The 17,447-nt window shown below is 34.8% G+C and overlaps 1 protein-coding gene across 1 annotated transcript; it reads right to left on the reverse strand.

Moving 5' to 3' along the window:
* Positions 1–557: 557 nt before the first annotated feature.
* LOC133671128 (7-deoxyloganetin glucosyltransferase-like) lies at positions 558–2,290 on the reverse strand. The gene is made up of 2 exons (XM_062091777.1): positions 1,715–2,290; positions 558–1,594 (listed from the first exon to the last, which is right to left on the reverse strand). Exons 1-2 carry the CDS (start codon positions 2,226–2,228, stop codon positions 660–662), a joined length of 1,449 nt encoding a protein of 482 aa, XP_061947761.1. The 5' UTR covers positions 2,229–2,290; the 3' UTR covers positions 558–659.
* Positions 2,291–17,447: the final 15,157 nt, after the last annotated feature.

The following is a 17,447-nucleotide window of genomic DNA, read 5'->3' on the forward strand; positions in this document are numbered from 1 at the left end:
TCTTTAATTATAACCACAATTTTAAAAGCTAACAGATGATGGAGTACGACTAGAATATAAACACATGACGCAGGATATTTCCAATAGTTTTGTATATTTGTTCCTCACATTATTGAACCACCATGCTAATGCGAATGGATGAGGAGAATGGGCATGCGCGTTAATGGTTCCTTGTCGTGGAGATTAGCAAACTATTCAATTGGCTGAATCGAAAAGTGGATTATGTAACAGAATGATGATCAATAAAAAAGCTAAAGGTAGACAATCTAATCCCAACATAGTAATTGTTTATAGGTTTTCACAATTTCCGATGATTACTAAGCCCAACAAGTCTATTTCAACATTTCATACCATTACCAGAAAGGTTAGAAGTTTTCCTTAATCCTCGTGAACAACGAATTCGGAGAGTGTTAATTTTTTCCATGGATACGGATAAGTTTTGTATATTTGTTTCTCACATTATCGAACCACCATGCCAATGCGAATGGACGAGGAGCATGAGCATGTGTTTAATTTCAGTTAATGGCTCGTTGTCGTGGAGATTAGCAAACTTTCAGTTGGCTGAATGGAAAAGTGGATTATGTAACAGAATGATGATCAATAAAAAAAGCTAAAGGTAGACAACCAGATCGAACAACAATTTCATCCAAGAAGCTAATTCAAGGTTTTTGGAAGCGGAGCACGTCGTTGACAAGTTTGTCAAAATTCATGGATGATAAACCATTAATACCAGTTGTCGCTTCAGCCTTTGACTTCCATTCCATTGCCTTCCTTTTCATTTCCTTACCTTTCTCACCATCGATTAACTCTATCACAAGCTTCTCTACTTCATCTCTATTTGCATCACTTTCAATTTCCATGCCAACACCCCAATCAACGCAAGCAAACTTACAGTTAGTTTGTTGTTCGGAGAAAAAAGGCCAGCATAGCATTGGCACGCCGTTGGACAAGCTTTCAATGGTGGAATTCCACCCCATGTGACTTAAAAACCCTCCTATCGATGAATGCTTCAGGACTTTTTCCTGCGCACACCAGCTCGCCATCAGGCCTCTTTCTCCAGTCTCTTCAAGAAACTCTGGAGGCAAAACCGCTGATTCGCCCCTGACAAGATCAGGCCTGATTATCCATAAAAAATTCTTCTTGCTGTTAGCTAGTCCCCAGGAAAACTCCACTAGTTGCTGTGGATTCATGACAGTGATGCTTCCAAAATTCACGTAGACAACAGAATTGGGATCCTTGGAGTCGAGCCATTGCAGGCATTCAGTCTCTTCTTTCCACAGATTGGATCCAATTGATGCTAGATAATCTTTCTGTGTTTGATCAAGAAGCAAATTAAGAGGACCAACAGAATAAATCGGAGGAAACATAGATGAGAGCGCAACCAGAACATCATGATCTAAGTCATCAAAAGTATTCACAAGAGCTGCTGAAGCTTTTGAAGCTCTATCAATTATTCTTATGATATAGTTTAGTAAAACGTCGTTTCGATCTGTTGTGCGAATGAAGGTTGGAAGGTCCTTCAGACGAATATCTTTCATTCCAGGAATCCAGTCTATTTTTGTCTCCAAATATCCATTTGTCAAATCGCTTTCTTCTGCATCATTGATATCAAAGATAAAAACACGTTACTCCACCTCATACATCTTTTCGAACAATTTAATTCGAAAAGATTCATGATAGTATGAAATTAGTGACAAATTTATCAAGTACGTACCTTTGAGTGGTGTGTAACCTCTTTCTACAAGATGTTTGTAATGTGCATAGGCCAATGTGCCACATGCACTTGAAGTCCAGAAAGAAACGGCAGGGATTTGAAGTTCCTCCTTAACATCGAAAGTGAAGGACATGCCACCATCTGCTACTATGCAAGTTACAGGCGGTACAACATTTGATGAATTGAGTTTGGCAAGAAGTTCGCGAAATGGGACTACGCAAGCTTTTGAGATAGAGTCACAGAGAAATGAAGTCTCTTGGGTAACATCAGCATCGATCTGATCACCTAGACCATCTGGAATGGTTTCAAACTGGAAATCAGGCAAGACATCAAGGGAGTTACAGCCTCTGGACTTGAGCAAACGTCTGTGATTGTATTCAGAGTTGACAAAAGTGATGTGAAAGCCTTTGTGATGGAGTAGTTTTGCTACTTTGAGCATAGGAGCTATGTGACCTTGAGCTGGATATGGGACGCACACGGCATGAGCCTTGGTGGTTTTTGGAAGAGATCTCATGTTTCTCACTCTCTGAGTTTTTGTATTTCGCACCGTCTATGAGTTAGAAGACTGAATTTAGTGGTCACCAGTTATATAAGGAATTGTGATTACTTCTTATATGGTCCAAAATCATGACGAATGAGTTTTTTTTTTATTATCAATACACTTTAGTTATAAATATGATTAATTATTTTGCAATTATATGGCACTGAATTATTTATCATATAAGCTTATTCAATCAATGTATTGGTGAGGATGTCGTGGCCGGTGATTTGCATCATATATCCAAAAATCATAATCACAGACTAAATGAGAACAAAGCTAAAGAGATAATACCATCAATATCCAAAAATCATAAAGGAAATTTACGGAATCAAAACCAATTAGCACCCATTACTGCTACGCAAACTTCCAATACTGATATTCTCTTAGTCTTATCAGTTTCACAGCGAACCATATTATTTGCGATACTCAATGTATCTTGTGGATCACCATCAATCTTGAACCCCACTTGCTACTAAATAAAGAAGCTCGTAGAAGAAAAAGAAATTGCAACATGTAAAATCTCTAGGCGAAAAATTATAAATTGATTAGTTTCATGTAAAACAAAAAGAAAAATTTATAACTCTCGATCAGGTTATCAAAAAATTTTGAAAATTTACGTGGAGCCTTCTAATATGATATCTTATCTTGGGTTAAAATTTCAGAATTTTTAGAGAAATTCAGAAAATTTGACAAAAAATCACAATTTGACTAGTCTTACATTATTGGGCGTAATTTTAAATCCGGCTATTAGATTGAGCTGAAATTTTATGAGGAACCTTACAATATATTGAATAAAATATGGTTAAAATTTTAGGATGAGCGGAACTCGGTAGTGCTAGCAAAGAATAAAGACTGTCAAATGAAAGCAAAAAGACTCATTTAAGGGTAAAATGATAATTTGCCATTAAAACTAAAACAAGGCAGCCCCTTTTTTTATTATGAACTGCCGACTGGGCAGCAACAAAAGTGGAAAGAAAAAAAAAAGAGAAGAATGTGAGAAATCAAGAGAAAAGCAAGAAAAAGTGAGAGAGAGCTTTGAAACTTGTAAGATTGAAAGACTTGAAATATTAAATTAAAGAAGAATCAAGTGAAGGAAGATATAAGAAAGGCGAGGAGGGCTGGCCACACTAGGAGGAGAAGAAAAGTTGGGAGAACTTAGCTTGGTAAGCATGAAAAATTTAGATTCTTACTTGAATGAAGTGTTTTTGGGTTTATTTGAGTAAGTTATCAAACAATGACAATTAAATTTGATTTAATTTCTTATATTCTTGATTTTTGTTAAATTAGGGTTCTTATGAGAATTTGGAGGTTTTGAGAAAAGTAGTAAACATGATGGAATTGAGGTAGAATAGTATAAAAATAGTGAATGTAAGTAGCAATTAAAAAAGAAATTGAATAATTTTGAAGAAAAGAACTTGTAATTAAGGATGAGGAAATATAGGGATGAGGTTTTGATTGTTTTATGTTTGAGAAATGATGTTCTTTATCTTATTTGAAGTATTCAAAATATGAACAAGTGAAGAAACATCATGAGAATGTGAAAAGAAGGAATAAATAAATGGTGGAATAGTTCATGGGAGAATTCTTTAAGTGAATTAAAAGAAGAAAATTGATTAAAACTATATGTTGAAAATCAAGTGATAAATGAATGAAAATTTTGGTGTAAACCCCAATAAAATAAAAAAATATTACGTGCTTCAAATATTCAGGAGTTGTCTCGGGAACAGGGCATCAGGCAAGAGGAGTTGGGCCATCACGAGCAGACAGTATGTGATTCATCTCTTTCTTTAAAATTCAAAGTTTCATTATCAGTTATGAGTTGTTTATGACATGTTGATATGGAAGAAGTAGAAAAAGAAACTGTTGGTATTATAATGGGGATGTCAGATGGTTAGTATAGAATTGCCAGTTAGTATGGAATTACCGGTTAGTTAGTATGAATTACCAGTTCATATAGAATTACCGGTTAGTATAGAATAGTATGAAATTACTGGTTCATATAGAATTACCGGTTAGATTGGCTATTATAAAGAATATCTGGAGGTTGGGTAATTCATATGGAATTACCGGTTATATTGGTTATTGATAGAGAATAGCCGGATGTTGGGTAATTCATGTGGAATTACCAGATGTTGGGTAATTCGTATGGAATTACCGGTTAGATTGACTATTATAGAGAATATCCGGATGTTGGGTAATTCGTATGGAATTACCGGTTAGATTGGCTATTATAAAGAATATCCGGAGGTTGGGTAATTCATATGGAATTACCGGTTAGATTGACTATTATAGAGAATATCCGGATGTTGGGTAATTCGTATGGAATTACCGGTTAGATTGACTATTATAGAGAATATCCGGAGGTTGGGTAATTCGTATGGAATTACCGGTTATATTGGCTATTGATAGAGAATAGCTGGATGTTGGGTAATTCGTATGGAATTACCGGATGTTGGGTAATTCATATGGAATTACCGGTTAGATTGGCTATTATAGAGAATAGCCGGATTTTAGGTAATTCGTATGGAATTACCTGTTAGATTGGCTATTATAAAGAATATCTGGATATTGGGTAATTCGTATGAAATTACCGGTTATATTGGCTATTGATAGAAAAAAGCCGAATGTTGGGTAATTCGTATGAAATTACCGGTTTGATTATTGGCCATTTAAGAGGGTTAGTCGGGTTTGAGGTAAAATTTGTAAATTACTAAATTAAAAAAATTAAGCAATGAGTGTTGGTTACAGAGGTCTTATAAGTATAAGATTAATAAATTATAAATGGGTTATTAATGTTGATATATTTTGAAGACTTGTGAACACAATAGCTTTATCATTTTTAATGTGTTATCTTTCTTATTTCTTATTAATGTTATGTATACAGGTTGTTCACGAGGTGATGTGGAGCGTTAGATATAGGCTTTGTGTTTTAATCTGTTTATTTTGTAGGATGTAATATATTTGCTTTATATGTAATTTGTATTATACGTAGATTGTAATATATGTGTCATGAAGATGTTTGCTTTTGGTACTTATATATTTAAAAAGTATGAGTAAGGAATTAATATTATTAAACTACTCAAAAAGAATATTTAGTAATTATAATCATGCATGTTTAAAAGATGGATGCATGTTAATGTATTGTAATTAATGTTTTATATGTTGATGATGTAAGGTTGAGAAAATACAATGAAGTATAGTTATGTGGAATATTGTATGATGAGATGAGATATGATCCAGGATGGTTGGATCAAAATGAAAGTTTTGAGTGTTGTGATTGAATGAAGTATAGGCAATAACTTGGTAACATTAGAAAACAAAGGAAACTCTGTCGAAATTTTCAAAAAAAAAAATCCCACAATCTTAGACATATTATTCAATACTTGATATTAGTAAAGAAATGGTTGAGATTTCATGACATCATAATTTGAGGGTGTTACACAACCAATCAAAATTTGCCATGTTTCATATTTTATTTTACTTTTTTAACATAAAAAATGAAAATAAATTACATGGAAAATAAATTGGCTTTTATATGTGTTTTGGCTATTTGAAGATTGATACATGAGATTAGATATTTAAAATGTTTTTTTTTCATAAATATAAGATTTTATAAATAAAAATCAATAAATAAAACAATGTCATACAACATTGACAAAAGATTGGGGTATAAAGGGCCTCACACTAGACAAAAGAAAATGATTATTGGAGATACAAGTTCTTCAAGTAAGAAAGTTCTCTCAAAAGCTTTCAAGCATCCTTCTTCTATGCTTGAAGTCTACAAAGAATAAAACTTTGTTGGATCAAGCCTAAACATTTTCAAGATAAATCAAATGTACTCTTAAGAGCACCAAATCTCGTTTAGCAATTTACATCTAAATTTATGTTCTTGCAAATCATAAATCTTAGCTTGATTTCACAAATAAATTAAGTCACCATATATTAAGTTCAAGAGAAGAATAAGAGGATTGTTATACTAAATAGAGATTGTACATAGTCATATGTTTTAATAAAATCAAATATTTATACACGTGTTTTTGCTTAATTTTTAGGTACTCAAAATTATATCTATAAATTTATGACGACTCCATTGGGGGTATCTCTACCTCTTATCTATTCCATTCAAGAAAGAATTTCTAACAACCTCTTAATGGCAACAAGAAAAAACATGATCACTGTTGTTGTTTCTAAAAGCAACAAAATCGCGCAAACTAAGTTGATTCTTGAGACGATGTCAACGTTGAATGCATGAGGTGCACGAGAATTCACTTGTTCAATGATAAAAAAATACAAGTAACTCCACCATAAAAATCAAATGTGGGGTGTGAATTTCATAGGCACTTAAGTTGATTAATTTGGAAATTCACTCGTAAAGACTTCTCTTTATCATTCACCAAGTAACTTCAGGTTTTGGCACATGTTAGTGATGATAACCAGGACAATATCTTTGGAGTATCAAGTGGCTAACTTGACAAAACTTGTTGAAGGGTTTTCGACTTCACTTAAGGAAAAAGAACACAAGATTTGAAAGTTGATGAACAAACTTTAGAGCATGAATGAGAGTGGCTAAACTTTGACTAGCAATGTTGTGCAAAAATATAAGTTGGAATGGCAGAGGGAATCCAAGATAACATGTGTCTCACTTTGTGGAGACTTGTAACAATGTTAGAATTGATGGTGATCTCATGGTAAAATAATTTGTCTATTTCTTAAAAGGCAATGCCTTCGACTAGTACACTGAGTTGGAGTCTAGCTCAATCAATAGTTAGGAGTAATTAGAATGTGAGTTTCTTTATCATTTCAATAGCACTTATCATGTGGTCAGCATGATTAAACTCTCTAATACATATCAATGAGAAGAGGAGCATGTCATCGATTAATTTATCAATGGAGAAACCTTAACTTCAATTATAATGATTAATTCACCAAAACTCTTACTCTAGATATGTGCATTCAAAGGATGCATTAGGGGCTACGCTACATCTGGAAGTCATTAAACCTAAATATTTTAAAAAATGAATGATCATGCAACACCATTTGCTTTTTAAAAAGGTAAAAGGAAGAAACCATCCTTGAAAAAAGCAACAAGAAAAAGAGTATCCATTCCCTAACTCAGACATTTCTAGGATGCTAGATATTTTGCTTGAAGAAAATATTATTAAGCTACTAGAGCTTAAACATCCCAAAGAAGCAAACCAAATAGAGAACCTAATTTATTGCAAATACCACCGCCTAATTAACCATCATATAAATAAGTGTTTTGTGTTAAAAGATAATATCATGATGCTATATAAGAATGGAGACAAGATTTTAATGACAAATTAACAACTTCCAACATCATGATTATGGTGAGTTTAGGTTCACAACAAAGGCTATTTGTGATAAATTTTAGCTCCTTTAAACCTATATAACTTAATATCATTTTGCCTATGATTATCACTGTTGTTACCCATTTTTGGGTTCCAAAAAAAAAGAGAAAATACAAATATATATATATATATATATTCGGAAGAAATCCAAAAAATAATATGAGCGAGAAAAGGATGCTGGAATGCTGAAAAAAAGCCAAAATTAGTTAAGGAGATTTAAAAATGCAAAAAGTTAAAATTTGACAGTGAAAGCCCTGTTGACAAGGAAAATTCAATTTGAGGAAGAAAAGTCCAAAATAAGATGTTTATGAACTCAATTAAATCTTATCTAAGGTTTAATTAAATTTATAGAGGGTTTGATTGCAAGAAAAATTGATTTTTAAGTCAATTTTGGCTTTTATTGGATGAAATTAAAGTTCTGGGATCCAATTATAATTTTAAAGAGTTAATTTGTTCAAATTAGGGGTTTAATTGTATAATTATTGAAGTTTGATGGTCAATTTGGGACTTAATTGAAACAATCCAAACTAAGGACCAAACCGGAAAAGATGCTAAAATCAAGGGTTCCAATTACAATTTATCCGGGGACTTGATTACAAAAAATACAAAACTCCAATGACCAAATCGAAAATATACATTTTGAATAGGAAAACGGTGCCGTTTCAGAGGCACTATTCATTCTCTTCTTCTGGAGCCGTTTCAAGGAATTGATTCAGCAACAAAAACCACAGATTGCTTCAGTTATGGGGAGCGTTTCACAGCTAAAGCACGCCGGCCGTTACTATATTCATGCAATAACGCATGCATCGTCTGGCTATAAAAGCCAGAGGAGAGACCGAAAGAAAGAGAGGAAAAGAGAACGACAAAGGAAAGAAAAAAAAAAGACAGAGAGAGAGGGGAATGTAAGGGGGAAAAACAGAGATGAGCTGAGGAGAACAGAAGAGAACTGAAGGGAAAAAAAAGAGAAAACAGAGAGGGAAGACAACGAGACAGTGAGGAGAAAACAGAGAGAGGACAGTGGAAGAGAGAAAAGAAACGAGAGAGGAGAGGTGACAGTGAGGAAACACAGGAGGAGAGACAGATAGAAGAGGGAAGAGACAGACGAACGAAAAAAACAGAGGGGGAGACGATAGAGACAGGAGGCAGAAGGGAAAGGAAAACACAAAAAAAAAAACAGAGAGGAGCCGTGGGGAAAGGAAGAAAACAGAGGGGGAAGAGAGGAGAGCAGGACAGGGGGGAAACACAGGAAAAATAGAGACGAGACAGAGAGGGAAGGAAAGAGGATAGAAGAGAAAAAGAGAGAGGGGATTACAGGAGAGAAAAGCAGAAAGAAAAGGAAAGGGAAAGACGGAGAGGAGGAGAACACAGGGGCTTCATCATTTCAAAAAAAAGCAGAGAAAAAACCAGAAGAAAAAAAGACCCAGCGTTGATCGTCTTCATCGTCCCCAGAACCAGTCACCACCGATCCTGCGCAGCAGTTTCATCGCCAACGTCTTCGTCTATCTCAGTTACCAGGTAAGCTTCACACATTTCTCTTCACCTTGCATTTTTTTTTTCTGTCATTGCATGCATTTGTTCTTTCATTGTTATGTTTTACTATTCAAGTGAATTATAATTCACTTGAACAGTAATTATTGCATGCACGCGTGAAGAAGCTCACGCGTGCCTCTTATCTGCCTAGCTGGGTCACTAGTAGGATGGAGCTGGGCTGGGCCCCGTCTAAAAAAAAATTTTAAAAAAAATATGTTATTTTTCGCAAATTTTTTTACTTTATTTTGATTAATATTGGTTTGTATTTTTATACTGTAAAGATACACATCCAGTATTAAAATACTCAGTTTTTGTCAAAACATTTTAAAAAATTATTTTCATGCATCCGACCAAGTCTCTCAATAATAATAATAATAATAATAAATCATATTGTATTTTCATTTAACAAAGAAAATTTCAAAAATATGTATTAGTATGCATTTTGGCTTTAATAACCAGTTTATTAAAGTCACGAGAACTAGGCCAATATTTCAAAAATTCCAAAAAAATATTTTGTTTTCTTTTAATATCTGGGGTTATGACTTTATACGTAAGACCTATTCCGGATATTAAATTCTTTTGTTGATGTCAGAATTACCCGATAAGATAAGGATCTCTTTATCGAGGAGGACTTTTCTTAAACCATAGACAGACCAACAACTAGAAAACACGACAAGACCTTAGATTTTATCAGACAATAAAACAATGCAGCTTACCTTAGGTAGGGCGTATTTGGGGTGCTAATACCTTCTCTTTACGCAATCAGTCCCCGTACCCGATCTCTCATACCAGTTAGGGTTCCTAGTGACCAAAATATTAGGTGGCGACTCCCATTCCAATTTTCCATTGTTAAGAGACAAGAATTCCTTGCCTCCCACATTTGCCACATTAGATAAGATTTGAGGGTGAATGTTTTCGCCGCGACGCCGTACATGTGCGACAATCACCATGTCTTTAAGTCAAGCTTTGCATATCACACATGTACCTCAAGGTAATGACTTGAAGCCTAATTCATGTGAGAATCATGACAACAAAGGATGGACTTTCGCCACTTATAAAAAAAGGGAGGAAGAAGCATGCACAAATGACAAAGATAATTATAATAAGAATCTTAATAGTGAAAAAGGCAATTGACAAGCTGATTCATTGAAGGATGTGAAAAAAAATCCATAATAGTTAGAAAAGAGGTTTTGTAACTCAAAGCTTAAGAAAACTCATTACACTAAATGAGTACATGCCAAGAGCTAAAGAGGATGGGAAATATGTTTGTTGCTTGCTATCAAATTGGTGGAGAGAAAACTTATAACAAATAAGCCATAGAGAAAAGCCATGATGACTTCATACTTTCCTGAAGGTGTATATGACATGAAGAGATTCTTAAAAAATAAAGACCTATTGCTTGGATCAAAACTTCACAATCTCTTTCTTTTTATCAAAGGTTATGTCATAAAAAAGATAGTGAGTTGTATTTTGGTGAATGATGGTTCAACAGTCAATATACTACCTATTAAAAACTTAAAAGAGCTTGGGATTCTTATTTATGAACTCTTCCCAATTCATCTAATGATTTAAAGCTTTAATTAAGGAGGCAAAACACCATGAGAAAGATAAGACTAGCGATACACATGGAAGATATGAAGTCCAATGCTTTTTTTCACGTTGTAGAGACTAAAACTATCTATAACATGCTACTTGGATTACCGTGGATACATGAAAATGGTGTCATGAAAAGAAGAGGAAAAAATGAACTCTAGGAGCTTAAAAAGGCCTAAATCATTTATAAATGAAAAAAATGATTTGTCCAATAAAAAATAAAAAAAAGAGGAAAGGTAGTAGAAAACTTAGTTGATAATAAGGTATCACATAAGGCTATAGTACCACACTATATCCCAGTATTAACAAGAAAAAAGTGTCAATATTCTTTCACTAAGGATGAAGAGGAGATCGCCAAGGGGCTCAAAAACTTAACCTTGCTAGTTATAAATTTTGCATTGACCAAAGTTTGAAAACCTATATTGAAAGGGTTTGTTCATCAAGCTGAGTCAATGGTTGCAAATCTCAAATGACTCCCCAATAAATGGGAAAACAAGTTTATAAAAAGACTGAAAGAGTTTGGAGAGAGAAGAAAATTCCTGGCAAAACTTCAAGGGCTAGGATATGAATCTTTTACGCCATTTTATTTTAATATTAAGAATGAGAGACTATGATACATAAGTGTGGAAAAATTGAAGGATAAATAACAAAGTCAGCGTACACATCTTTGATCCTTGGTTTAGGATTGTCTTTGCATGACTATGACTCGTGCTTTAGTATTTGATAGGACTGGAACAAAAAAAAGTAGAAAGATACTAAAACAAACTTCAATCCTTGGAAGACTTAGACCATCCAAGTGAAAAGATGATAAGAATATACACAACCATCAACCAATTTTGGTTAAGGGCTTAAAGGATTTTCATAGTAAAATACCTTCACTCATGAAGTTAGAATGTGAATGGGTACTAAGTGTTGAGATGGCATTAAGAATAAAGAAGGGCATGATAGTGATCACAAACCCCTTTAAAGAAATGAAAAAGAAGAAGGAAATAATGCCTCTGATTTCAAATCATATCATTATTGAAGAGGATGATAATGATAAGTTTCTTATTGAAGAAGATATTGAGGAGGCTCTACCTATTTTTGAATAAGAAAATAAATCTATGGTTGATGGAGATAAAAAGGTTAACTTAAGCACCATTGAAAACCCTAGCCCAACCTTCATAAATGCAAAGGGAAATGTAAAAGATTTTTTATGATATGCTTCACTAATATGTTGAATGCTATGTTGACAACCTTATGGTGAAGTCAAAGGAAAAAGAAAGTGTGTATTTGAAACCAATTCCAACTAAAGATGAACCCACTAAAGTGTGTATTTGGTGCCACCTCAGACAAATTCCTAGGATTCATAGCTTGATATCAAGGAATTAAAACTAATCAATTTAATATTGATGGCATCCTAGAGATGTTAGAGCCAAGAAACATCCAGGAATTGAACAGTCTCCAAGGAAAGTTGGCTTGTATACGAAGATTCATTTATAACTTAATTGAAGGATACATTGTTCTATTGGGATAAATCCTGCACTAATGCCTTCAACAAGATCAAAGAGTACATGTTAATTCATGTAATAGTCCAACTGTACGACTCAATCAATGTTAAAAGATTCCAACATATCCTCTTTATTTGGGGGTAATTTTTTTTTTCCAAAAATTAGCAGAGTTTCGTTTGCATTTAGGACATCCCAAGTTAGCGACTACTATCAATTTACTCAATCAACCCATCATCACAAGGTCCCTTAATTCCGGACCTTATATCAAACCACCTCATACAATCCACACAATATATATATATATATATATATATATATATATATATATATCCTACAAGTAAGTTCAATATGAACATAGTCCAACACATCATATCATAAAAATTAAAGGAAAAGGAATACTAACATGCAAAGAAAGTATTTACAATATAAGAAGTGTTCTTAAATATTTCAAAATGGTTAATTACTAGATAACTAAAAATACTACATGCCAAGCCAAACCTTTATAAATACATCAAGGTTTGCACAAAAGTATACTACATAAACACGTTAATTCCCTTTTTGTTTTAAGTTAAATATTTACATAAGCTTCACAAAGTAGAGTTCTAAACTAATGATCTTCCTGAATGTTTGATGGACCTGTTACATAAATAAACATACCATTATGTTGATAAAGAATATATGTATGCTCATGTAATGAATACGAATGAAGTATTAACTTTCTATCAAATCCATGAGAATTCTAACAAAGAACTTATATTTTTCTTGTAAATCTTTTAAACCCAATTAACTCTCATTTGTATATTCTCATTGAATAATCTTATTTACTTGCATAAACTTGGTGACCTTGTAAGGTTTAATCCTGTAATTCATTTCCCAGCAATCCTATCACGGATGCCATTAGCCGAAGCTAATCATGTAAATCATTTCCCGGCAATCCTATCACGGATGCCATTAGCCATAGCTAATCGTGTGAATCATATCCCGACAATCCTATCACGGATGCCATTAGCCGAAGCTAATCATGTAAATCATATCCCGACAATCCTGTCACGGATGCCATTAGCCGAAGCTAATCTTATAAATACACTAGGCTTTTTTTACATTGAACACGATATTTATTATAATTGCATTCACCAGAAGGATTCTAAATTGTACAAGTGTAAATAGGAGGGAAAATCACGCACCTGTTTCGCCTGTCTCGCGACCTCCCCTAACAGAAGATCCATTCCTGGTTGCTCCTCCTGAATCACAAGGAAGTTTTTTTTTTTGTTATGATTCTTTCAAGCCGATATTATAGAGAATTCATATTCATCCATTACTCATATGTTACTTTCTATGCATGTTCATTTCCTTATAATAACATACATACATATATCATGTATATTTTCAGAGTTAATATCTCAATATACAAGTGTTCGTATGACTCAATTCTTTTATATTCTTATTTATAGTATTCACATAAAAGTCTACTGTTACTGTCCAATTTTCAACTATTACTGTCCAATTTCCAACTGTTACTATCCAATTTTCAACTGTTACTGTCTGATTTTGAACTGTTACTGTGTGACTTTGAACTGTTACTGTTTGACTTTTCCAACCGTTACTGTTTGACTTTTCCAACCATTACGGTCTGACTTTTCCAACTATTACTGTGTGACATTTCTAACTGTTACTGTTTGACTTTGAACTGTTACTGTCTAATTTACAACTATTACTGTCCAATTTTCAACTGTTACTGTTTGAACACTCATCAGATTTTTAACTATATCTAAAGTTCTAAAACTCCATTTTAACTGAGATTGATCTCGTTAGAAAGCTAAGACACGAGGCTACTAGTTCTCTGAGGGAGGAGAACCCAGTTTTGCCTCCAAGATAGTCAAAATTGTTCATTTACTAATTAGCCCTACTGCCCTACATAATCAGTCACGACTCAGTCTCAGTTGGTAACCCATAACTAGAGTTATACATTTCCAAATTGAGCAAGACCAGTTTCCTTGGTTAGCTAACATTCAAATCTATAATTTCTATGGAGAACCTGATCCTAATCCCCTCATCCTCCTACCCGAAATCTCATCGAAAGTTAGGAGACAAGTCTGTCCAGATTCGTCTCCCCCTCCGCTTCACACAATACTTTCATAAACTACATACCACACACATGAATTAACTTAATCTCAAAAATAAGTACTTTTTCCCCAATTTAAGTCTAAGAACCCTAACCTATGATTCAATATCAAGGCATCAATTCTTCATCGAATTTAAAAATGATTTTTTTTAAGATCATGTTTAGAATACCTTACCCGGTACAAATTAAGATTTTGATCTTCAACCAGTTGAAGATTTTCAACTCCCTCCTTTCTTTTCTTCTTGTTCAATTTCCCTCCTGTCTTTTCTTCTTGTTCAGTTTCTTGGTAATCTTTTGCTCTCAAGTGTTTATCCCATCTTTAAGCTCTTAATCTTGGATGGGTTCTTGAAATTTTAGTGTTTCTCTTTTGATTTCTCGAGAATGGGTATAAAACTCCCTATTTTCTCTCCTTATAGTTCCTACAGATTGTCTTGGTGAGGAGAGAGTATTTATACTCTATATTTTCCCTTATTTGCATTTAGACCCCCCTTTTTCCTTTAAGTGTATTATTCTCTTCAATTAAATCCAACCCTCAACAGTACCGGGTTTATTATAATGTCTCGAATTATTTCGCCCGGAAATTTATATTCAAAAATTTCTGAATTTCTGTTTTTATTTAATCATATGCATGATTTCTTCACTTTTATTTATTTATTATTTTTCCTGGGGTTTACATTCTCCCCTCCTAATAGAATTTCATCCTCGAAATTTAAGTGATGTACCTGAGTTTATAAACAAGTCAGGGAATTTTTGTCTCATTTCTGATTCTCTCTCCCATGTTTCTTCCTCGATTTGTGAGCTTCGCCATAAGACTCTGATGAGGGGAACTTTCTTATTACGGAGTTCTTTCTCGCCCCAATCGAGTATCTTTATCGGTCTTACCTCAAGTGTTAAGTCTTCTTTTACCTCCACTGGCACTTGAGGTAACACTCTCGAAGGATCTACATCAGCTTTTCGCAGCAAAGAAACATGGAATACATTGTGAACCTTGGCCAACTGTGAGGGCAAGTTTATTTCATAAGCTACAGGTCCGATACGTTTTTGGATTTCAAATGGTCCAATGAACCTCGGAGCTAACTTCCCCTTCATGCCGAATCTCAGCATGTGCTTCCATGGAGCTACCTTCAGAAATACTTTATCTCCAGGACAAAATTCAAGTGGGTTTTTTCGAATAACTGCATACTTCTTCTGTCTATCCTGAGCCACTTTCATTCGATCCTTAATGATCCTCACTTTTTCAGTAGTGATTTGTATTAATTCTGCCCCATACAGCTTTTTGTCCCCAACTTCTTCCCAACACAAGGGTGTCCTACACTTTCTGCCATAAAGAGCTTCAAAAGGGGCCATTCCAATTGTTGTCTGATAACTGTTGTTATACGTGAATTCTACTAGTGACAGGTGCTCCTCCCAGTTTCCACCAAATTCCAAAGCACATGCCTTAAGTAAATCTTCTAAGATCTGAATAACTCTCTCAGATTGGCCATCAGTCTGCGGATGAAAGGCAATACTGATACTCAAATTTGTCCCCAAGGCACGTTGTATGCTCGGCCAGAGACGTGAAGTAAATCTTGGGTCTCGGTCTGAAACAATTGATATTGGGACTCCATGAAGCCTTACAACTTTGTTCACATAAATCTTAGCCAACTTGTCAACTGGATCTGTCATCTTTACTGGTAGGAAAAGGGCAGACTTAGTTAGTCGATCCACAATGACCCAGATTGCATCATTTCCCCTCTTTCCTCTGGGTAGTCCTGACACAAAGTCCATTGTGATCATCTCCCACTTCCACTCAGGGATTGGTAATGGTTGTAACAGCCCTGCCGGTTTTTGGTGTTCTACTTTTACTTGTTGGCAAATATTACACTTTGCCACGTAACCAGCCACTTCTTTTCTCATATTTGGCCACCAGTAGTACTGCTTCATATCCTGGTACATCTTAGTACTACCTTGATGTACAGTGAACTTAGACTCGTGAGCTTCTCGTAGTAACTTTTGTTTAAGGGTTTTGTTGTTAGGCACATACATACGTCGCCCCGACATCACTATTCCATCATCACCCATTCGAAAAAGAGTTTCACCCCCCAATTCCAGTTTGATTCTCACTTTTGACACCTCATCATCATGCTGTTGTGCCTCTAATATTTATTTTTGATATCCTGACTTCACCCTTAGTTGAGCCATTAAGGATCCTTCTGGACTCACACCTAATATTGCCCCCAATCTCCTTAGCTCAATCATGGTTTCCTCATTCCAAGTCGTTGGTCCACTCCTAATCACTTTGTCTTTACGGCTGAGAGCATTCGCGACGACATTCCCTTTTCCTGGATGATAATCTATAATACAGTCGTAGTCTTTAATTAATTCTACCCATCTCCGTTGTCGCATATTTAACTCCTTCTGTGACATCAGATATTTAAGGCTTTTATAATCCGTGAAAATTTGGACCTAGGATCCGTATAAGTAGTGCCTCTATACTCGTAAAGCAAAAACTATTGCTGCCAATTCTAAGTCGTGAACTGGATAGTTGACTTCATGAGTCTTCAGTTGTCTCGATGCATAGGCAACTATCTTTCCATGCTGCATTAGAACACAACCCAGTCCTTTTCTTGAGGCATCACTGTAGACTACAAAGCCTTCTGTTCTAGATGGAAGGATTAGTACGGGGGTAGTAGTAAGCCTTTTCTTCAATTCTTGAAAGCTCTCCTCGCACTCCTTTGACCACTCCCATCTTATGTTCTTCCTGGTGAGTCGTGTTAATGGAGTTGCTATTGTTGAAAACCCTTTGATAAATCTTATATAATACCCTGCCAATCCGAGAAAACTACGAATTTCAGTTACCATAGTAGGCCTTTCTCATCTCAAAATTGCTTCCACCTTCTGAGGGTCCACAAAAATGCCTTTTGAAGACACTACATGCCCCAAAAAGGTAACTTCTTTTAACTAGAAGTCACATTTATCCAACTTGGCATACAACTGGCGGCTCCTCAGAGTCTGTAGTGTTCGTCTCAGGTGTTGTTCATGCACCTCATAGGATTTGGAGCAAACCAAGATGTCATCGATGAATACGACAACAAACTTATCAAGGTAT

The sequence above is a fragment of the Populus nigra genome, chromosome 13, assembly GCF_951802175.1.
Source record: "Populus nigra chromosome 13, ddPopNigr1.1, whole genome shotgun sequence".
Lineage (NCBI taxonomy): Eukaryota > Viridiplantae > Streptophyta > Magnoliopsida > Malpighiales > Salicaceae > Populus > Populus nigra.